The sequence below is a fragment of the Macrobrachium rosenbergii genome, chromosome 5, assembly GCF_040412425.1.
Source record: "Macrobrachium rosenbergii isolate ZJJX-2024 chromosome 5, ASM4041242v1, whole genome shotgun sequence".
NCBI classification, from domain to species: Eukaryota; Metazoa; Arthropoda; class Malacostraca; order Decapoda; family Palaemonidae; genus Macrobrachium; species Macrobrachium rosenbergii.
The window spans coordinates 4,818,418-4,842,142 of NC_089745.1; the positions used below are offsets into that span (position 1 = coordinate 4,818,418).

Below are 23,725 nucleotides of genomic sequence, written 5' to 3' on the forward strand. Positions count from 1 at the left end.
TTTTTACTAACTATAGGCATGAGATATGAAAAAAATAATCACTCTACATCATGAACACATAACACTTGAATTATTTGACCATACATTCATACATAGAGACATAACCGCACTTCAAGAATTGTATTCATGAATATATTCGTGCATAAATTGAATTCATTGAACATGCATGCGTGCATACACGCACTCCAAGAACTATATGTATGGTTATTTTCATGCATAGATTGAATTCCTTGACCAATGATCCTTTAACTGCTGAGTCAAGGTGTAGGCCTACACCCTGTGAAGAACGCTTCCACAACGTCTGAGGATTCCCATACCTTTACACAGTAGGATGATTAGAAGCATGATAACCTCTATACACGTAAACACACACACACACACACACACAACACACACACACACACAACTCACTGTGACACTCATCCGTATCTTGTGAGAGCTCTCATTCTTCATGAAAATCATAATGCTCCTCCAATCCGATGCATCCTCCTCTCCGTTTAGCCTGCACAATCTCTGTTTCTTTGTCATGCCTTCTAACACTTCCAAATGATACACTTTTCCTTGCTCATCGCTCTCCATGCTTTTCATGTCACCATATAACCTCAACGCCCTTTAATGTATCTTTTCTCACAGTTTTCATGGATGGGTCTGATTATCAGTAACCAGAAGATGTAGGAAATGAATGAGTCAACTCTTTCAAGTTGGTAGTCAGATGACATGGTTCTAATGGCTGGTTAGCCCCGAACTTTATGGAGTAAAAATATTCAGTATGATACCCGTTTGCTTACATGATCTAGAAAAAACCTAGCCAGTAAATAATTCATTTGAAAGATGTTTTGCGAGAGTCCTTAATCTTCCTTGCCAGTGATTTATCATACTGTATTCTTTAACCCTTTAGGCAAATAATCTAATGCTTGTACACACACACACACACACACACACACACACACACACACACACACACACACGTGTGTGTGAATTTATTGCATACGTATAAAAACCTCAGATATGCTTAAGCAGTGGAAACTGAGACATACCATCTTATGCTGATTATCGGTTTCCGGTGTTTTAAGCAAATATAAGATAATCTATGTGAGCTTGTTTAGTTATACCTCAAAATAATGGGGACAAGTTAACGCTTCGTTCTGGTAGTAAACGTGAATTAAATTCCCTAACGTAGAGGAAGACAAAGTCGAAAAGGATTAGGCTAATATGACGTCACGATTCCTAGAGCAGCAGTAACGTGATAAAACCTATGAAGGAGACTGGTGTTTAAGAACACGTTTTATCTATATGGTCCATTCCTCGAGAGGACCCTCCTTCAGACAAACAATATATGTTCTTCATGGTGTAGATTTTCGGAAATATTTCAGTATTGCAAATGGAAAATCATAAGAATCAATAATGACTTTCTAGTATTGTGAAATTTATCATTTGTATACACGTTCAGTAATAGTTTAGCTTCTATGCATTTTGAAAATACTTTCGTAGCTGTTCGATTGTGTTTATAGTTGGGATAGTCAAGTGGAGAGGGCTTACTTTTTAACCTTTCCCATACCAAAACCAGAAAAAAATATTCCAAACAACTTTGCCAAATAAAAGATTGCTTATTTTGTCGGCCCTGGACTTCTCATGACAATATGATGTCACTTATATTGAAAACTCGATGGTCATCACAATTGATCCTCCATAAAAAATATCTCAGTTTGCATACACATAAAACACATGTAGTACACATAACAATCATTACTAGAATTATCCAGGTTTTGTTACACATATAGGCACGTTACGCTTTGATTTTCGCATTTTAGTTGCCCAGTATACTAATGCATGAGCAAGGACGACGCATTTGAAATTTATAGTAAAATTGAAAGATGAAGCATCACTAGCTAAAAAAATGTTTGAAAGTACTTTTAATTTACCTTTAATGAACTTAAAAACGCCCCAAAACTACTAAATCTTCCTAATATAAGACAAGTCACACTCGAAGGTTGAAAATGACATTTGCACATATAAATGATACGTTAAACACGGTGTCTAAGATTTACATCTGAGATAAATTTCCTGCATAATCCAGATTTAATAAACCTAAAAGCTCTTAAAAATCTACTAAAACTTTTTAATATAAGGCAAGTCACACGCGTAGGTTGAAAATGACATTTATATACATAAATGATACTAAGAGGAGGGTGTCCAGGATTTACATCCGAGATAAATTGCCTGCATAATCGAACTTTAATGAACCTAAAAAGTCTTTAAAAGTCTACCAAAACTTTTTGATATACGACAAATCAAATTCGAAGGTTCAAAATGACATTTATATAGAAAAAATGATAAAAAGAACGGTATCTAGGATTTAACAGACGAGATCAGTCGCCTGTATCCGATTGCTCCGGGTGACCGCGACTTCGGCCGACGATCCAGTGCACAACAACTTCATCAATGATGGCGGCCAAACACCACCGAAGGCACAGCGAAGACGAGAGACCCCCGAAAAACAGGAAGCACCCGAGTGTCCCGAAGGAGAATGGCCCGGCGAAGAGCCCCAAGCCTCCTCCGGAGGATAAACCGCCGTCCTTGGTGGTGGTCGTAGTGTGTGGTGAGTCGGGACGTAAACAATCCCTCTGGAAAGGATGTGAGGTTTTAGGATTTATCCTGTCCCGGTTTAGGCCTTCGGCTAAACGTCATTTTTTAAATGTCAGAGAATTTGGTTTATGAAGAATTTTCGTCTTTATAAGGCTAATAAAATTTTAAGGTCACCTTGAAGTAAGAAGTGTAGGTTGGCCCTAATGGGGATAATTCGTAGCCAACTTCATAAACCGTATATTAATTTGACTTAATCACTCGTAAACTTTCATAATTAATGGCTATCAGTTGTAGCACTCGTCTAAAATCTTATAGGCATTTAAAATAAAAAAAAGCAGTAAAGATGTTTAAACGAGAGGGATGCACTGTAACCTAACCTGGGGCTCCGAGTCCTTGCCGGGATGGTGATGACCCTTTATATCCTGACCTGACCTACGAGCTCCATAAACCATGGAAGTTAAATGAAATAGTTCCTTTTAATCTGCTGTAATCTTGCAAGTTGGTTCTCAACTGACTGTGGCAGACTGTGTATTTCCGCTGCCTGATTCCCACCAGTCGCAGACCGAGATAATGACCACCTTTTGATGTCATGGAATGGTTCCGTGCATGTGTAAGTCAGTAGGGAGCCATATGTTCAAGAAGGGATTGGCTAAGGAAACCTATTATAAAAAGAACTATAACTTGACATAACTTAACCTAGCTTGCCGTGTTACTTAGTTACCAAAAGTTCTCATGGGGGGTAATAATTCCTTACAAAACCAGTGAAGGTAGAAAACTCCAATTGTTTACAACCAGAATACCAAAAGTTCTCGACGGTTGGAATATTTTCTTATACTTTTTAACATAGTTACCATCTTTAGTTTTATAACTGTGATGTGCAATAGCATTCCAGGATGGCCAGCATACCCAATTTGTTAATATTTTTATTTAATTTTAACATATTTAACAAGTAGGTACTGTTATTGTTTTAATGTTTTATACTTTATAGAGACTTAATGAGAGTCCATTTTCCTACCAAGAGTAGGTAATTGTGAACACCAGCTCAGAATGACCTCATAAGTCCCAGTGTATGGCCTTTGGCCTAAATTCTATATTCAATTCAATTAAATTGTGATCATGGCAACTGTTTGTAGAAGCAGCCAACTGTGAGCAAGTGGGTGGATTGGACCTCTAGTTGCTTTTGATTGATCCCCTTGGCATAAGTCTGCTTTTCCCCAGTCACTTACAACTCAGTGTCCTCAGGGAAGGATGGTTAGCCTGATCATTGATTGCAGAGGCAGCCGTGTTTGGGTGAGCATGCAGATCTGTAGTTATCCTATTTGGGGGCTGATTCCCCAGGCATGAGTCCACTCATTCTCATTTTCTTGAGGGATGTTAATTCACCCAGACATTGACTGCAGTTCATGGCTGTGGGTAGAGCGAACAGTAAAAGGGTTCTTGTCCCCGTAGCCACTATTTCACCCCTAGAGGCCTTCTTTGAGTTATGAATGATTTGCCTCTCACTCTTAACTGGAAATATTCTTATGCTACCTCTCCCCTGTCCCTTTCTCAGCATAGCCACATTTAAATGATTGATGTCTTTTTACTTTTTATTTGAAGTAGTCTTTTATGTTTGAAAGTCACAGGGGACCTCCAGGTAGGGGCTTGACCTTGATTCTGTGTCACCCCACTATTTGAATGAATGAGTCTGTCAGATGAGTGTTTTCTCGGACCCGGCAGGCTTTGTTTTGGATTTTCTTGGTCTGCTGTGGTGTCTTAGTGACCTCTGTACCTTTCATGGAGTTTCCTACTCCAATTGCTAGTCCTATGCCCCCTTTTGCCTCTGGGCTGGTAGCCAGACTCACTCTGACATTTGAATTGGTTTTCCCGTTTTGCATTTCATGCATTGCCTTCTAAGCAGGAGATGTCCTCTATAATGTGTGATAGTTCTCCAAGCCTTTCTTTGATAGACTGCATCCTTTCATTATTCTACCCTTGACTGTTCTTGCGTATGAGTTGTTGAGGTCATAAAGTATATCTCGGACTTGTGCTCTTGTGTCCCTCAAGATTTGGGCTCAGAATGTTAATGCCATTTCATCCACCCTGCCTTTTTTGTCAGGTGGTACTCTCTTGATATACATAGGGTAGGCACCAAGCATTGCCAAGAGGCCTGCTTGGAATTTTTTCCTGGTGCTTTCACTTTAATGCTATGGATTTGCCTAATTTGCTGTCCATCCGACATTTCTCACTGGTAGTGTTCTTACCCTTCACTGCTATATGGGCCTTGCGCTAGAGGACGTTTATCATTGGGTTTTCTTCTACCACTGACCCTTTGCTTATAGGAGTGCCCAAACTCTGGAGATCCATCCAGCGCAAATCTTTAAACATGGAAGTGCTCGTTTTGAACCGACAGCACCGTTCCTTCTTGGACTCCTTTGCTTTGTCCCTCTCGTAGTAAGGGATTTAGGCTGTTTTATGATTAGTGGGTTTGTGATAAACTTTTATTTGTTCATATAGATGGAAATGGTTGTTGAAAGTTGGTAATAAGGTGAGTAATTGGAGGTAGGTGGGTGAGTCAGGGAAATTCCCATTCACCTATTGTAAGCAGTCTTTTTTTTTAGTGTGAAGTATTGGTAGGTAATTTTTAGTAATTTAGGCTCTCTCTCATAATTAGATGATACATTTGTGATGATATTGTGCATGAGATTATTTCCAATGAACCTCATTGCAAGACAGGCAGACGAGGGTAAATTGGATGTTTCCAGGACTCTTATGTTTACTGTGTCCATGTATTAATGGAATTAAACATCAACTAGTAGAGTGACACATATAACTTGAAGGAAATAACTGATTGTAAAGAAAATAACTGATTTTTCAGCTGTGTGCATTGGTGTGGTTCATAGTATCCATGTGTCTACTATGTTTGAAAATGACAGACATTTCTCTCATCTTTCGAACTTGGAGCGAGAAATGACCTTCCGCACTGAGATGGTAAGTACAGTTTTTTTGGAAAAAAACTTGTCATTCAGTTTTAAATTTTCTGGAGTACTTTTAGCACATATTGTCATTCAGTTTTTACATCTACCTAAGTTGCAAGTTAATAGTTTATATGTGGTAATCTTAGAACCAATTTTTTTAAAAATACTTAGCGCTATTACTACTTTACCAGTCACCAAATCCAAAATACCTGTACAGGCAGTCCCCGGTTATTGGCGGGGGTTCCGTTCCCGATGGCGTGACAATAACTGAAAACAGCCGATAACTGAAAATCAGCGATAACAGTGCTTATCGATGCCAATAAATGGATATCGGTGCCGCTGTTAAGTGGAAATCAGCGCCATTAACAAGAGATTGGCACATATCGGCGCCAAAAATCCAGTTATCTTTGTCGATAGACAAGCGCCTTAAAACCGGATTGCCGATAAACGGGGACTGCCTGGTACTCTGTTTTTGAAGTTTAATACTGAATCCAAATCCTGTTTTGTTTCCCAAAAAAGAAAGTAAAAAAAATAATACCAATATAAAACAAAACAGTAAGGGAGAATCATCTTGGAAAAATTAATCAGAATGAATTACATTTTAAGCATTGAAGTGGCACCCAAATTACTTGTCAGTAGTTTAAGAATTAGAATACTGTAACTGTTTAACTAGACCATTGTCTAGAAATATGACTTGATAGTAACATAATTATTTAGTTGTGATTTTTTTTTATCCTTCACAGGGACTCTATTACTCATATTACAAGACTTTGGTCAATTCTGAATCTTTTTTGATGGGATTGAATCGCTTGATGCATGATAATTTGACGGAATACCCAGACATCATCAATACACTACAAAGATTCAATTTGTACCCAGAGGTAAGTGGTGTAGACTGAACTTTGTTTATAAACTTATTGAGGTTATGAGTCAGTAATACATGTAGTACAAAATAGACATCAGAGATGTGATATCAGATTTCACTCTGTGTGAATAGAAAATGTAAATTACCATTTGACTATCCACTGATGCTAAAATATCATGTCCACTTTTCTTGTTAAAGATGCCATTGCGGTTCCCTAATTTGTTTGTGGGACTTAGAGCATACATGTGGGATTCCTATGGAGCACACATGTAAAGATTAAATGCTCCATATTTCTATGAGCAACCTTCTTTAATTGTATCATGCTGTAGAGTAATATTTTTATTATTGCAAATAAACTTTTTGATCTGCAGCAATGTATCACCAGTCAGCCTAAAAGGAAGAACATTGTCCATACTCATTTTCATCATTCTGGTGCTTTGTGATACTTTGCATTCATATGTCACGTTTTGAATTGAAGCATACTTTACATTATACAGATATCAGTCACTTTCATACTTTATTAGTTGTCTGAGCTGTCTATTTCACAGAATTGCATTTATAGCACTTAAAATCAACCATAGACATTTTTGCAGTTAGGGCCAGTAGTGTCTGTGCAAACATTTCTGTTGTATAAAACTATATTTATAGTAATAATTAAAGTTACATGCTTTAGACTGTAAAAGAAATGTCATCTTTCCAGTACAATTTATTTAGGGTCTTGAAAAGGGCAGTGCATAATGTATGTTGGTAGCCAGCAAAGGTTATGCAGAAACAAACTATCACAGCTGCTATGGTCAAGGACCAGTCACTTGAGCTGGCCTTTGTGTACCATTTAATGATTAACATTTGCATTTCCAAATCTTCAGTTCTTTGGTATACTGGGTTGTTTTCCTTCTGTGGGATATTGTAAAAAATTCTTTTTAAGAGTTTTTTTTGTATTTATCCTTCTTCCAATATGCAATGTAGTTGACTGTTAAATAGCCATTATATTTTACTAGGAAGCTTACCCAAGACCTGGTAATAGCACTTTGGTTTAATTTTGAAATGTTGTTTTGGCATTTATCAGTTTTCATTATGATAATCATTTTATTTTTTATATATCTTTTCCTTTTTATGAGGCTAGACATTGATGATTTTTCTCCATTTGACTGTATTGCATTTTTTGTTCGTAATGCTTCATTCTCACATGGTCCAGGTCCTTATTTGTGCCCCTTCTTTATAATCTTTAGCACTCTTGTAATTGTATTTGGTACAGGCAGTCCCCTTAACTGATTGATCATCTCATCTCAAATGCTTTACTATCTCAGTGTTTGAGATAACATCACTATTTTCGGCAGGATACTCTGCTTTGATTTCCTCTTGGCACTTATTTTTAACCAAAGCAGTCCCCAGGGCCGATACCCACCTAACAGAGGTACTGATCTCTGCTTATTGGCACCAATAAGCACCGATATTTGTCAATTTCCAGTTACTGTATCAGAAATTTTCGATTATTGTCACACTGTCGGGAACGGAACTCCCGCCAATAATCGGGGATTGCCTGTATTGCCCACAGTTCATACCAAAACTTACATCATTTGCATTTATGTGGTTTTAGAATTCAGTTTAAATAATACTCTTGTTTGTGAATTAACCTCCACTGTTACTGGATACAAGGTGCCAACCCAAAATGACAAAAAGAAATGTTGTGTGTGTTGATTTGCAATTCATCCTATATAGGGTCTGTGAAGCATTGATTTAGTTCATTTTGCTTATTGTATTCTTCGGGTGTTAAAGTCTCATTCAAGAGCAAAATCCTTCAAGCTAGACCATTGAGAATGGAAATTTGACTGTGGTGTGGTTAAATGCTTCCATAATGATGTAGTTTGTAAATAGTTCTGTATTTGACAGATACGACAACAGAAGACCACTTAAATTTTAGTTTCTTTTTCTTGTAATTGTTCACATTTCTTCTGTGCAACTCACAAATTACAAATAATGGGTTGTAGTCATCTTGGATTGTTGCTAAAAGGTAATCTACTGTACTTTTTTTTATGAAATTAATGGAAATAAGAATGATCCTGAATGGATGTATAAATGATGTCAATGACTAATGTATTTCAATCAGTTTAGGCTATTGTTGTGTAGAATGAGTCTCTGCTCCTGCCTTTCATACTACCAAGTCTTACTTTTACTCAAAATTCTGTCCTTTGTTTTTGTTTCCCCAATTCTTATAATTTTCTTTTAATTTTCAGGTCCAATAACTACAACTATTAAAATCTTGTTTATTTTTCATATTTCTCTTCTGTATGGTCTAACTAGATAATGGCATTTGCTTACTTGTGTTGTGGGTCCCCACATAAAAAATTCATCTTATTTTTCTTGAATTTTAATCCATTGTTTAATCTTTATCATGATGGGTTATTTTTACCAAAAAATTGATGTTGTGATTTAATTGTTGTACTGTATTAAAAATCCGCAGTTATACAAGTAAATTGTGTTATTTGTAGAAGTCAAAAACAAAAACTTTCAAAACCATTCATGTGTTCAAAAGTCTTTGTTTTTAACTTTTACGAATAATACAGTTTATTGATATAATTGTGGAATTTTAATATACAATGGGTTTTTAATATTTTCCATTGCCTCGCCGTGTTCTGTATCTTCTCATTGGCAGACGTCATTATCCAATGGAAACATTACGTTTAATAACAACACAACTATACAGTAGTATTATTCATGTGAGCCACCATGGACATTTCTCTCTCCACAGCTCCCTCTCTATATGTTCAGTTTGAAGCTTTAGGCACTACTGTACATTGCATGAGGTTTTGATTTTGACTGTAGTGGGCCGATAAAATTCAAACCACAAAGAGGTGGAAGCCTGTGAAATATCCTTGTATTATTGTTATAAGAGGGAAGTCAAGACTCATGTATGACATCAGCCATAGCCATTTTTTCATGTTGACCAAAAATTAAGTGATAGTAACTAATGATGCTAACACATATGCCTCATTTGCTTTTCAATGAATTTTTCTTTCTGCATTTTAGCATTAATGTTATCAGAAAAATTTTTAATTGTCAAGGTACAGTGTTAGTATTAAGACAGTCTAATGTGCTTTACATATGGTGTATTTTCACATTTCTTTCTATCTTGCAGGTGGTACTTGGTGGCACATACCGTGTTTTTAATGCCATAACATCATGGCTGGGCCTAGAGATGAGAGTGTGCTGGCAGGTAAGCCGAGGCGGTGGCTTAGCTCCTGTCGTGAGCTGTGAAGGATTAGGTGATCCAGCTTACTGGTATTTGGCAGGCGTATGGATCAGTGCAGGTTTGACCGCTGCTCTGTTGTTTATCCAAGGGACAGACCTTTGTGGAAATCTTATTGGGGGATTCTTGACTGTGTTGTGCTTCTTTTTTAATCATGGTGAAGCAACAAGAGTCCAGTGGACACCACCGCTGAGAGAGAGTTTTGCTTTCCCATGGAGCATTGCCCTCAACATTGCAGTAACTCGAGTGTTAAGAACTCCTCGGCCCGTATGGACACGGCCATTACTAGTTGGTACCTTAACCTTGGCATACCTTTTATGCTGGCAGTTTGCACAGTTCACTATAGTTGCAGTCGTCGGAGTGGTGTATATAATGTATACAATTGGCGTGATTACACCGCTGCCAATGTTGCTGGTGTTATTGGGTACCTCGTATGGCTTCCTGAATAACATAGTTCTTCAGTTTGGAAATACTCTGTTAGTGTCCTCACCGCTTGCCGGATGTCTTCTAGGAGTATTACTGCTCTATCTTTTCATGGAGCCAATCATTCAGCATCTTCCATTCCCTACAAATATGGGTGTTCAGCTGAGCTTCCTCTTCGTTTCGTGTACAGCGTGCAAGATTGAACTGTCAAGGATTTTTGGTGTGGAAGACGATGCTCACATTGTAAATATTTTGAAATCAAAGTTCACAAATTACTCAGATTTCCATACTCTCTTATATACCTGCTCTCCAGAGTTTGACTTCCTTCCACAGGAGTCATTGTACAAGTTGAATGAGACCCTCCTTTTCCCATGTGTGACAATGGTAGGAGGAGCCGTTTTAATCAACATTCTCACGATAGTGAAAAACAATCTCATTGCGCGAATGGATAAAAATAATGAAGTAAGACCACCGTTATGGTCTGGGGTAGATCCTGGGGTAATATTTACTGGTGCAATGCTTATTGTGTACGCCATTATGGCCAGTCTTGTCATGCGATTAAAGCTGTTCCTGACCCCACAGATGTGCGTTGTGGTTTCGTTATTAGCGTGCAAAAAATACTGGAGAGTCATTGAAAGAAAAGAAATTCATTTAGCAATCTTGGCGGTACTAGTGAGTGGAATGTGCGTGCGTGGCTTTAGAAACATATCAGAACAAAGATCAATTGTGGGTGAATATAGCAATCCTGAATTAGAGGAGTTGATCGAATGGATCCAGTCAGAAACCCATGAAGATGCTGTGTTTGCTGGTCCTATGTCTACCATGGCCAATATACTCTTATCAACTCAAAGACCCATCGTAAACCATCCTCACTACGAGCATGCGGGATTAAGAGAACGGACTAAAAAAGTGTATAGTGTGTTTAGTCGTAGGTCAGCAGAGAATGTGTACGAAACATTACTTTCTATGAAAGTGAACTACGTTGTGCTGGAAGAGCCTTGGTGCATACGGAGGAGTCGACCTGGCTGTGGGATGGTGGACTTGTGGGATATAGAGGAGCCGCAGAACAAACATAAACCCTATTTGTGCCCTAAACTATTTCATAGAAGCCCAGCACCATTCCATAGAGTATTTTCTAATGATATTTTTGTGGTTCTTCAAGTTCCTTCACGGTACGTAGAAATTCCTGCACCTCGTTATCATAGCGCGTAAAAATAGGAACTTTGAGCTTTTATTTTATGATGCTTTAGCTGTGATGCTCTTCTGTAGTCATTAAAACTTCTGTACAAAGTTTATCTAAGTGTCAAACTACAGGTTTTTTTAATTGTTGATGTATAATAGTGTGAAAGTGAAATCAGAGAAACAAAGATCGAGATGTTGGTGTGCGTATGAGTGTTTCTGTACAGAAAGTAATCACCATTACCTCAACTGTTAAATATGGGACTAATTTGATAAGGATTATGTTCAGTTTGACGAAATATTTATAGCTTTTCGTAGTGATTTTCTCAATATTCCTTATGTTTAATTGAATTTGGGTATATTGAATATTTTAAGGACTTCAGAATAATAATTGAAAAAAATTCTCCTAAAGTGATCGGATAAAAAATAGAATACGTATCAGTTGGATATCAAGTGAACATTTAAGACAGTATGTAATTATATTTTTTGGTATTTCTGTCTGAGAAGTCTCTGTGTAGAATCCTTTGTGTAATAGAGTTAGTTTAAAATTGTCCATGAACTATTTTTGTAGTCTAGGTCCTGATAATTCTTTGCTGAAATTTACTGATCAGTATATTTCTCATTAAATACTTATGTAGTATTTTAACAGCATTGACATGGTACAAGTTTTGTACAATGAACTATAGCTTAGCAGAAGTTCGGGATTATGATTTTGACGAGGGAAAAGACTGAGTGTCTATTAGCTATTATGAGTATAATTGTTGCATGGAGTTTGGAAGTGTTTGAAATTCTTGAGGTGATTATCGGTGAAAAAATCTTTTCATACATATGGTAGTCCTTCCCAGAAATAATAAGTATGTATCTACCAAGAAAATTAGTGGAAATAAATCGGAATTGGTAATTTTCACATTAATAGTAATTTTTATGATTGTAGCAAGCATAGATTATGACGGTGTCTTTTATAGGTTTGGAAATTTCTTTGACAGAAATTGAACACATAAATCTTGTAAGTCTTAGAGGTGAAAATATTGATGTATCTGAAATTTATTAATTTCAAGGCATTGAACCAATTCTTTCATTAGATATTGTCGTAAAGTATACATTGGTTCCTGTTGGAGCAGTGTTAGTATTCTACATAAAATTTTTGTTCTATTCACTGTTGGCTGTAGGTGCTCAAGTATTTACTGCAGTATTAACATTTGATCGAATACATACGCAGAGTTTATGTATTTGAACTGGTGCTTTTTTTATTCCCTTAGTATGCTGGGTCTCTCTCATATCACAGATAGTTACTTTAGAGGCCTAAAGTTGTTTTGTGTCCATTGAAAATATGCTTTCTGTTAGAACGTATAGGAATAACCAATTTCTGATGGAAAATAAAGATATTTTACAAAATATTTTTGATAACACATTTCTTTGTGGAGTGGGTAGTCTTTCTGTAACTATGCCACAAGTAAATGTGATTTACTTTATAATTTATTATTATGAAGCAGTTAGAACAAACTTAACAAATGGCAACATTCAGAGGGAAGTATGTTCCATTAGGTATATATACCAATTTATAGTACTGATACAGGTTATGCAATGATAGACCACAAAATATTTCAGTTTACATTTACCCTCTTGCAACTGTATTCATTGCTAATTTAATGGACATTTTGTCTGCCAAAGACTGTTCCCAAAGCTCCATAGCTTGCTTATTCATATAGTCCTTGCAATACCAATAGAACTTGATAAAAACAATGTTCCTAAACATTTTTGAGATGTGAAGCACTACATTTTTCATTGCTTTGTGAAGAAGACGATACTGTAATAGAATTCATGCTGTGGGTACTTCTGGGAAATTTACCGCTAGGTATATTATGTGGCTCCTGTGAATTTACTAATCTTGTGAAGAGTTGTATGGACTCGTAAAAGTCAGTGCTTATATTCTTGGAATTTGTAACAGTATTAAATTCTGAATTTTAACGATCTTAGATTCTTAAAAGTGACAACTGATTCAGGGACAAAATTCTTTGTTTATTGGTGTAGGGCTATAGTATTTATATCAGGGATAAAGGATGTACACCAATTTCAGCCCAGAAAATCCATTCAGTTACCCTTCCATTATTTGCACCCTTCAATTAAAGAAAAAAAAGTTCAAATGCCTGCTTCCTTGTATGTTAATTACTCTTCAGTAATTATATTAATATGTCATGCCCTTGTAATAATAACCTTTGAATCCGTTAGGTGAAATCTTAATAAAAATTGATTTGTGAAACAAATTAATTTTTTACCATCTCCAAAAAAAGTGCCAAAGTATCAGCTTTCAGAATTAGGTCTATCGTGTTTGAAATTTTGACAAAATTTGTGAAAAACGATGGAGAAATAATTGTTTAAAGTTGAATGAATTATGTTTTCAGATGTATGTTGCTAAGTCAGAGCAACTTGCAATACAGTATCCAGTATTGATGGTATTTTGTTAAAAAAATGGTTTGTAATTTATTTTGACAGACAATATATACTGACCAATCATATGCTTCAGCTTGTGGGAAATCCCCTAAACTATGAAACTTTGTATTGCCATATACTATACCAAGTTATTTAAAGATTTTCATAATGTATTTAGTTTTCCCAAATGCCATCATTAAATTATCAGCATTCCCCGTTTGTCACTTCTTTTATGTTAATTCAGTATATTTGTCAGTACCTAACAGTATCTAACATTGTATACCTTTACACTACAGCAGTAAACATTCTTTTTGAAAATTATCTTAAAAGCTCCATTGTTTTTGGTAAGAATTTTCTTAAATTTCCCATTTCGCTCATGCACTGAGGTGTATGTGAATGCAGTAGTTTTTGTAAAAAAAATATTCGCTGAAATGTAATAATTCATAGCTGTAAGCAGTCTTTATGGAATTTAAGGCACAGATTAAATTGTTTAGAAATATCTTGGTAAACAGCTTTGGAGCATGAATTGAAAGCATCAGGTTCATGCACATGCCCTTGCAATGTTCATAACTTCAATTTCTAGGGCAGACTAATCAAATGTCTTAATACCCATCACTTGAAATCCAACGGATTGCAGTGTCATCAGTTTTTCATGGTATTCTCTCACATGCCCACTGGTTTTTGTTACAAAATGTGTAATGCTCATGTCTGTGTACTTTCGTGAATTACAGTATGTCTGCTATACCTTATTCTTACTTCCATCAGGTGAAATCTGGTTGTGGTTGACGTTCCTGGCTTATAAGTTACTGCTTTTAGTGGCTGCCAGTGCAGATTTTGTAAGGAAAGAGAATAGGAAAAGCTGGGTATCTTGGTATGTACTTTGCTCTTTGAAGTTCGTTGACTCTCCAGCTACATCAAATAATAAAAGCACATAGGTTTTATGCAGCCTACAGCAAAAAATGTAACTATTTTTAGTGGGGTGGTGGTTATTAATTGTACTATGGTGCTCTGCACTGATATATGCTTGTTAACAAATTGTAGGAAATATCCATTTCAGCAGATAAGACAACACATGAAGTATCCAAAAATGCTCAAAATGAGGTGCCGTCTTATAAAGACAATGAAACTTTAAAGGGTAAGCACAGTGTACTTATGGTACTTTGCATTTTTAGGGTTGTTGCACCCTGAGAAATATATCCATTTTCTAAACACATTGAGTTATATTAGTTTTTATTTTGTGTGTATTGAATCACCTATCCTCTGCTAAATAAAAAAAAAATGCTTACTAGTGCCATTTGTTAATGGGCCATCAGTATACAGTAAAATTATAAAAAGAGAAATGAAGGAACAAGATTTATTCGAAACAAGACATGATATATTGGAAATTGAGGCTTGAAACCGCTTAAAACTTTTTGACAGATTCCAAAGACCAGGTCATTAGGCTATGTAAAAATTGGTTTTATTTAAAATTTAGGGTGACCTAAAACATAAGCTTGAGAATGTACTTAAGGTTACATTTCTGGAAAGATCTTTATGATCATCATATCTTAGTAGCTAGCTCTGTCAAACCTCTTGAATGTTTTGCAGTCCTTTCAGGAATTTTTATATAATAACAAGTATTCTTTTCTTGTATTCAGAGGCATTATGCTGTAAACCTTATTTCGTATTTTAAGACATGCTGTAAACATCTTTATAAGACATTTTTTTACTGATGACAATTCAGTATAGACACATGACTTGTAAATGCGCAAAGAAATAGAATCAAAGTCATACCTAAAGATTTCACGGTTTCTTGTATTTTGATATGGTTTGTTTTTGTATTAAGTTGTAAAAATAACATTTAGGAGAAAGGGAGTTGCTATTTTAGGGAGAGTGGACATTTTGGTTTTGCTCTCTCTTGGTTTTAGAAGAGAGAGCCCAGTGACAATTTTGACCCAATTTTGCATGGGATAATGACACTGTTGACTACATTTAGTTTAGCTAGATTTTTAGAATTTTATATTTAACTGGATTTTTAGAATTTTATATTTAACCATAATTTTTTGGGGGGGGTGTCATTTGTATAGTTTTTAATAAGTAGGGAAGAGTCAGTTACATTAAGTTCTCAGATGTAAAATGTTGCAGTTTAATACATTTGTTGTGAAACAGTGATGTCACATCCATTTGGGGTGTCCAATTCCAATTTAAATTGATGTCTATTCAAAGCCCAGTGTTCTCACTGGATTCTTTTTACCCATATATTTTCTTATGTTTTAATTACACTAAAACTGATGTGCTTACCCTTTATAAAATTTTACTTGAAATGCCACTTCATTGGCTCTATAAGCCACCAAGACCCAACCCACAAACACACGCTCAATCTACCAGTAAATGTTGGTCTTAAAGTCCTCTCCTCGTTATAGATATTTTTATATGAAGATCCTGTGCCTCTGGTGCAAGAAATAAAAATTACTAAGTCCAAAATCCCATACACTTTCGTAATGACTAGCCAGCACAAGTTGCATGCGTGTATGGTCACAAATCACACATGGCAAGCAAACAAATTGATCAACAACCTTGGTTAAAATGCTGCCACTACAAACGATAGTTTGCACATGATATTTTCAATATATATGTTGGTACATACCAAGAGTTCAGACAATTTACAGATAATGCAGTAAGGTATTATATTACACTGATAGTATATTCAAGATATTTAAGTTTTTTTTATTGATGTTTCACTGAAGTAGGTTTGGTGCTCACTGGCTGTAACTGTACCTCAGATGGTTGGTAGTTTGGAAGTTGTCATAAGCTAGCAATACGAGATCAAAACATGTAAGTCAAGGCTAACTAAACCTCGCCTCATATTTTTTTTTACAATCATTTAAGATGACTTACATGGTAGTAAAAATTATGCGATGAGGTTCAGTTAATCTTAGGTTTTAATTACACGAAATGATACTTTACACTCTTGAAGTAGTTTTTCATGCACTTGTATATTGGATCTTAGGTTGAACAAAAATATTACAGTAAGGATTTTGACCCGGCGATTCAGTCTAGGCCACTGCACTGTGAATATTCTGGCCTGAAAGGTAAAAATATTCATGTGAAAATTGTTTGCCTCAAGAAAGAAGACTTTTGGGTGGTGTACGTATTTATATTATTTGAAACCTCGTGCATTCTACTTAGAGTAATAATTGTAAACCCATCTTAAGCAGTAAGCTAAATTTTTATTTCATGAAGAGCCAAGATATTAACCAGAAACAGGTACTATTGTCTCTGTGGATATTATTTCATGTTGAGCCCTTTTAATATTTTGTTCTTTTATGCATTCTCCCAGTTAACTTGCACAAAATATTCATATCCATATTAGTATTCTTTACGGTAGTTCAAGATTCTTTGGACGTGACACAATTGTAAGAACTCATAAATATTTTAAAATAATAATGACATCTAGCAGACCCATATTTGATATTCTATATATTTTTTTCAAGCAAAACAACATTGGTTTTTTATTATTGTTTTTAGAGATAAAGACAAGAAGAGGAAGCAAAGCTAAATTTTAGTATAATAAGGATAGTAAAAGATATACTTCTATTTTATTTTAGCATTTATTTAATGCACAGCCGAGTTCAGATTACAGGAGCACTTTGTAGTACTTACATTGCTATGCTTACAATTATTTGGAAGACTATTAACAGGAAATACCTTCATGAGGATGAAGAAAACATCATTATACATAACCAGATTTTGTCTGCTAATGAATACATAAGCTATAAGCTAACTTAACTTAATCTAATATTATTATTAGATAGTTTAATCAAACCATTTAGTCAAAGATAATTAACTCTTGCAGGCCTGGGCTAAACAATGTTGAGTGATATCAATATTTAACAATCATTCATAGGGGAGTACAGTATTGCTAAGGCAATACATGTAACCTGCCAGTCCCTGATCTGCCCCTGTCTTTGAGTACTGTATTGTGATTGATAAAAATTTGAAATATGCCATCATAGTTAATGGAAAAGTCAATAAATCCTGCAATTTTCTCCATGGAAGGTTTGTTTATGAAACCATCGTACCGTCTGAAAGGGCTCTATTGGCGGAGTAAACATGTTACATATCATGTATCAAGCCTGTCGCTCATAGTTCAAATGTTGTAGCCATGGTTAAAATTGTATGCAAAACTTATAGAATATGGAATGATAATCTCATATTTTTGCAAAGTTCATACTGAAGTTTCTCCAAGATCCCTCCCACCTTACTAGTGTTTGGATGAAAGACACACTGACCGACAGCTAGATGGATGCTCTTCCCTCTGTACATACATTTATGGTCTTCCTTTGGAATCCCATCACCTGTGTCAGAAGAGTTTCGATGATAAGGTAAGGGCGACAGACAAGATGGTATGGACAGACAGATGGATAGATGTATGGTCTCCCTTCTTGCAAATCTATTCATGGAAGTCTCACTTTGTCCTAAATTTGAGTGAAATCCTTTCAGTCATGTACAGTAGTAGGAGTTGCAATGAGTTACAAGGTAAATGTAACATACAATTCAAACAGTCAAATTAAAAAGCTGACATTTAGTAAGGGACTAATAACAGTAGAACATATTCTCATATATTTTAATAAATTCATACAGAATGCTGCAAGAACTGTATTTAAGAACAAGATTTAAGTAGATATTCAGATTTATGTATGGACATCTCTGTAATGTATGAGATTGTGCAGGTAAGGGTGGTATGGTTAGGGAAAAATAGGAATTGTGAATTGCACTAAAGTTGGGAAAAACTATGAAAGTTTGACACAAGGAAAAATTGAGTTTGGACTAGAGGATTCCAAAGAAAAGGTTTTTTTAATTTTTGAAATATTTTTGAAATTTGAACTTGTACATATTTTTTAAGTGAATTTAAAGTGAATACATATGCTCTGAGATTATTTCTTGGTTAAACATGAATTATGTTTGTAGTTAAGTTTTGTATTGCAATAATTTTATTTAGATAAGTGTAAAACCTCAATTTTTTTTGTGACCATCTTTACACACTAGGAATATGACTTGGACTGAAAGAGATATGGACCAATTTTGCAATGGTTTTTAAATATTAAAATTTGTAACCATGTCGAATGTAATACAGTACAACATTTACTCAATTGGAAGGTTATATGTAAATAATTTTGAAGATATGTAAACATGTAAGACACAGCATTAAGCAAAAATTCATAGTCAGAGTCTTGCGTTTATTAAACTACTTGTGATGCTAACATTTAGGTTCAAGATTGAAATACAGGGTAATGGAAGACATACATGTATACATTGTAACATTTTGAAACATGAAGTTCCAAATAAAACCCTTTGATTTGTGTGCCCATATCAAGTTATGACATTTGAACTTCCAGCGAACAGAAGTTTGCCTCTTTCTTGAAAGTTATACTTTTGTTTTTTCTTGAAGTTTTTGTCTTAAATCTTGTTATTTGAAAACATCAAGAACTGAGATGTTCAACACAGTAAAGATCTTATTTATGTCTATAGTGCAGCTCATCCACAAAAAAATGTGCTGTATTATGATTTTCGTATGGTTAAAATTTTGTGTTAACAATAAAAAGCATTCCTCAAATTATGATTTCCATGCAGTGAAAATTCTGTGTTAACAGTACTGTATAACACTTGGATCGGATCATTGTAAAACTTGCCAAAATTTTTGGTTTGCATTGCTGGTGAGACTCGAGAGTTTTTCAAATTCCAGTTAGTGTAATGTTATTAGGTTATCATTCTTCATGGAATGACAGGATATAAATTAGAAATGGAATTACAGTCGACCCCTGCCTATTCGCGGTTCTGGATTCACAGGCTTACCAATTTGTGGATTTCTCTATGGATCATATATACAACTTATTCGCGAAAAATTTGCCTATTTGCAGTATTTTTCACTGAGAAATATTCACTAATTACATACTTTATTTTCATATCATTTTTATGACTAAATGCACTTTTTGTGATAAAACTAATGAAATGCTCAAGTATAAGCATTTTTAGAGGGTTTTTATTGTGTTTGAACTATCAAAATAGGCAGTTCTAAGCATTTTTAGAGGGGTTTTAAGTATCCTTGGATTTTAGCTATTTATGGTACACATTCCCCTTGAATACTGGGGGTCGACTATATTTCTTTTGATGATCAGTTACCATGTCATAACAGATAACTTACATGTGAAAACTAATGTGACTGCTGAACTGGGGTTTAATTTGGCTTCTGGTGTAAAATTTTGAGGAAAGATAAAATAATAGAGAATCCAAAGTTCAATGAAAGCAGCCCTGTGTATGCCAATAATTAATTTTATTAAGAGGGATCTGACAAAATTCTTTGAAATGTTGCAACCTCATTTGCTGTGTTGGTTTATAACTTAGAAGCAGCAAGCTCATTTTGCACAAGGAATATGGATTGTCCAAAGGAAGGCTTGGGAATAACAAGCCAAAAACATTTAAGAAGTCTTGTATTTATTGTGAAGGTGTAAGACACCTTATGTTCACAAGAAATCTTGTCTCATACAGAGTTTACTTCTTGATGTAGGTAGTTTACGTTGGCATATGAATTTAGTTTGACAGAACTGTATCCTTTATTGATTACGTAATTTAGTGCTAAGTGTTTGCTCAGAACTAAAATAACTTTTAACATGGTTTTGGGTGGTAGAAGGTAGCAAGAATGGAATTGGTAATGTTACACTATTAATACATTAATAATTTATGGTGTGTAAGATTTTATTATTAGGCACTAAGTTTGATTGGTTATATTTATTCTTATAGGCCCATATTTTTATAAAACCAGAATACTAGTGTGAAAGGATCCACCCCTCTTGGAACTATGCAACAGAAAGTTGCATTTTTGTTGTTGAACTTTAGGTGATTTTGAATCCAATAGGTTACAATTACAGTGCATTGCATTGTTGGCAGAAACTACAGTATATATTAGCTATTGTTTACTTTGTTTTTATCAGTATAATTATGTAGCTCATTTGAGTATGTTTTTTCAGTATAATTATGTAGCTCATTTGAGTAAACACACTGGGTGATGTATGCCGTAAATACCACCTGAAACTAGAAATGAGCTCCATAAGATTTGAAATAGTTACTCCTGCTGTTTCATAGTACTGAATGTTAGATAGGTAGTTGGCTCTTGATATTTTGCAGTATCTTTGACCCAGATTTGTAATGAGTGCCAGTTTTAAGTTTTCACTGACAAGTCATATTTTGACCATTTGTCATTCTCTTAACTTTTTTCTTCCTTCATTTTACGCTAATGTGTTTGTACCCATTATTTGTCTTTATTGATAATTACAATTCAAGTAATGTTTTTGAGTATGTTTTTATGTAGTCATACACTGAAGGTTTCTGTCATAAGTAATAAAATTCCTACGATTATGTACACTTCTTTCTCTCACTGTTAGAGTGGTTTGTCAGGCATGCAAGTATGTTATTGAGCTGAAATAATTGCAAATTGTCTTCTTGTATACAAGGAGAGAATGTTATTCAAACTGGTTTCACAGCCAGTGCTATCTGAACTCAGTATTGATTGTGCAACTTCCTTTAGCACATTGGGAAGGTGGGAAAGAGTCGCTAGTGTGAAGATCCTTCTGAGAAAATTCCTTGAAACTTCAGCATTTGACAGTAGGAGAAAAGCAAGAATTTATGTCTGCATCAGACTTGGAAATGTGTCATAATTGTTTTCCAAAGTGAGGTATTACTGATTTGTTAAACACAACCCCATCAGTTTACTATATATTTGCCTAACCCTGTGGTCAGTAGCTTTGAATGCATACTGAAAGAAAAGAAGGGCCCTTTCGCCTGCCAGGCATTCCTCTGGGCAGCAGTTCTAGTGGCAATAGCATTAGTTAAAATATTCCTCTTGTGTCCCTGAAGCAACATGTTGCTGTCTTTATTCCAAAGGTTGATCAATTTTATCTCACTTCTCACTTACCGTTTGTTTTCTATTTCCCAATGGGATTCCTGTATTTATTCCATGTTAATGGTTTGTGCACTTGTAAATATAAAAAAGTTATGAGTGTATGTATTTGACAAAAAGTCAAATATTACTACTAGAAACTCGAGTATTGTAACCATTAGAGGTGCCACTCAGATGGATGCCTGATTGGTGAAGCTTTCTTAATTTTTTTTTGAGTGCAAAGAGCTGTTTACCACAGAATTTCAAGATAATGTGTAATAATATTTTGAATGATGCCACATTAATTGTTTCTGATCTGTTGTCATTCGATTGCAAATTGATGATGAAATTAATGAATGCAGGTGACAAAGAAGTTGTGCTTTGAAAAGGTATGTTGGTGTTGTCTCAAAGTTATATTCAAATAATGTTGTTTTAACCTGTCTCTGACTGGTCTAAGATAATGCCATTATTTCAGATAGGTGAATCAACAGTCCTCTTGTGGGTGTCTTGTGTAGTGTCAGGAAAATATGGATAAACTGTAGGACAGCAGCTGATATGGACCAACATTGCCATTGTCAACAGATGACTAAATATAATGACGAAGGGTAATAATGAAATAAGGGTAAATGCAGACCCAAGGTCCATGTTTGTAGTTTGCTCAGGACAAGTTATGACGTATAACAGTTGTGGATTGAGAAACACCAGAAGGGATGATGCGCAAGGATATGTACAGTACATGTGTTTACCCAAGATCGATAAGCTTAGTGGTCTTGTTAATCCTAGATGGAAGGAATAGATGCCATAGTACACAAAAGACTTAATTTAATAAGATAGTAAATTGTTTGGTGGGCAGGGGCAATGTCTTTCAGCACTAAAAAAGATAACTAATGACCTTCATGTATCATTTATTGAGGATTTCAAGAACATTTATGGTAGCACAGGTACGAGATGGCCTCAAATGAGAAGGATATGTAGGTCCTCTTATACTGCACTTGAAATATAATTTTATTTTAATCTGGAATGTAATTACGTAAAAGGTGCTTATGCATCTAAGGTGCAGTGCTAAGAATGACTGCATATTCATCATGCAAGTGCTCTTTGGCAGTCAAGAGGCATCGTAGTTGAAGAATGATGGGAGCTGCAGAAAAGCTGGATTTATTAAACTTCTTGCATTGATTGACAACTTATACCATCATGTAATGCAAGTTCAGCAGGAAAAACAACTAGCATGTAGTTAGACTGGTTTTTTTTTATCCTGCTTTTGATGTTTGAAGCTATTGTTATCAAACGTGGTACTTTTGCAAACTCCACCGGTAGTTTGACACTACTGTATTTGGGTGTCATATATGTAGTATGCACCAACAGGAGTATATCAGAAGTTGAGCAGTGTTCCTTACAATTTTGTAGTGAAAAAATTAATGATGGATACCTTATGAGTAGTTAGAAGCCTCTGACTGACTTGGAGCTTTTTTATCACTGAACTATAAAACAACAGTTTTGTTTACGGCTTAGATTATTAGAGTACTGTAATTACATTAACAGAATAATGTTGTTTCATTTGTTTTTGATGGGGGCACTAGTTTCAGGAAACCCAGCAAACTTGTGTTGCTTACTATTACAGTTATTTCCAGGTGGTATGTTGGCAGAGAATGTCTGTTAAGGAGAAAGTACCAGTAACTACTAAATACAAAATCTGGTGGAGTGGGGGTGACAAGGAGGAGAGGAGTTGACGTACTGGTCGATTAGGAAAAGGTGGAAGATGTGGCAGAAAAGGAAAGAATAAATGATATAACCAGACTGATTCTACGAAAAAGGGGATGCACATCTTTACTGCTTACATAAAACTAACAAATAGACCAATAAGAGAAAAGAGGAGTACTGAGAATTATTACCAGATGGTACGATGATTAAATCATAGGAAACCTAAGTGGACATGATAGAATTGACAAGGGTTACTTTTGAGAATGTGATGGTTGGACTTGGCATCAGGGAAATCATGAGAGAGAGAAGCCATGCAGGAGTTCAAGAAGTCTGGAGAATGAAAAGAACTAAAACGGTTTTCATTATAATAATCTGAATTGATTTAGAAAAATATTTCCCCCATACCAAGTAGGGTACGTCTG

General features: G+C 35.3%; 1 protein-coding gene across 4 annotated transcripts; it reads left to right on the forward strand.

Annotated features, from left to right (window-relative positions):
- The first annotated feature begins 2,365 nt into the window (after positions 1-2,365).
- Positions 2,366-23,638, forward strand: LOC136838457 (protein C-mannosyl-transferase DPY19L1-like). Of its 4 annotated transcripts, XM_067103399.1 has the most exons (6): positions 2,426-3,369; positions 3,434-3,539; positions 3,611-5,556; positions 6,287-6,424; positions 9,545-11,250; positions 14,453-17,127. In XM_067103399.1, exons 3-6 carry the CDS (start codon positions 5,485-5,487, stop codon positions 14,454-14,456), a joined length of 1,920 nt encoding a protein of 639 aa, XP_066959500.1. In that variant the 5' UTR covers positions 2,426-3,369; positions 3,434-3,539; positions 3,611-5,484; the 3' UTR covers positions 14,457-17,127. The 4 variants fall into 4 exon arrangements, with proteins under 4 accessions (XP_066959498.1, XP_066959499.1, XP_066959497.1 ...); XM_067103398.1 differs by lacking the exon at positions 3,434-3,539 and having other exon boundaries at positions 2,376-2,599; positions 5,444-5,556; XM_067103396.1 differs by lacking the exons at positions 3,434-3,539; positions 14,453-17,127 and adding an exon at positions 23,234-23,638 and having other exon boundaries at positions 2,390-2,599; positions 5,444-5,556.
- The last annotated feature ends 87 nt before the right edge of the window (positions 23,639-23,725 follow it).

What these genes read in the sequence shown, in the direction of transcription:
- LOC136838457 (XM_067103396.1), top strand. Translation starts at nt 2,443, where the DNA reads ATGATGGCGGCCAAACACCACCGAAGGCACAGCGAAGACGAGAGACCC. An exon ending in GGTGGTGGTCGTAGTGTGTG is followed by an intron (nt 2,600 to 5,443) that starts GTGAGTCGGGAC and finishes CTGATTTTTCAG; the next exon opens with CTGTGTGCATTGGTGTGGTT. An exon ending in GTTCTTCAAGTTCCTTCACG is followed by an intron (nt 11,251 to 23,233) that starts GTACGTAGAAAT and finishes AGTTATTTCCAG; the next exon opens with GTGGTATGTTGGCAGAGAAT.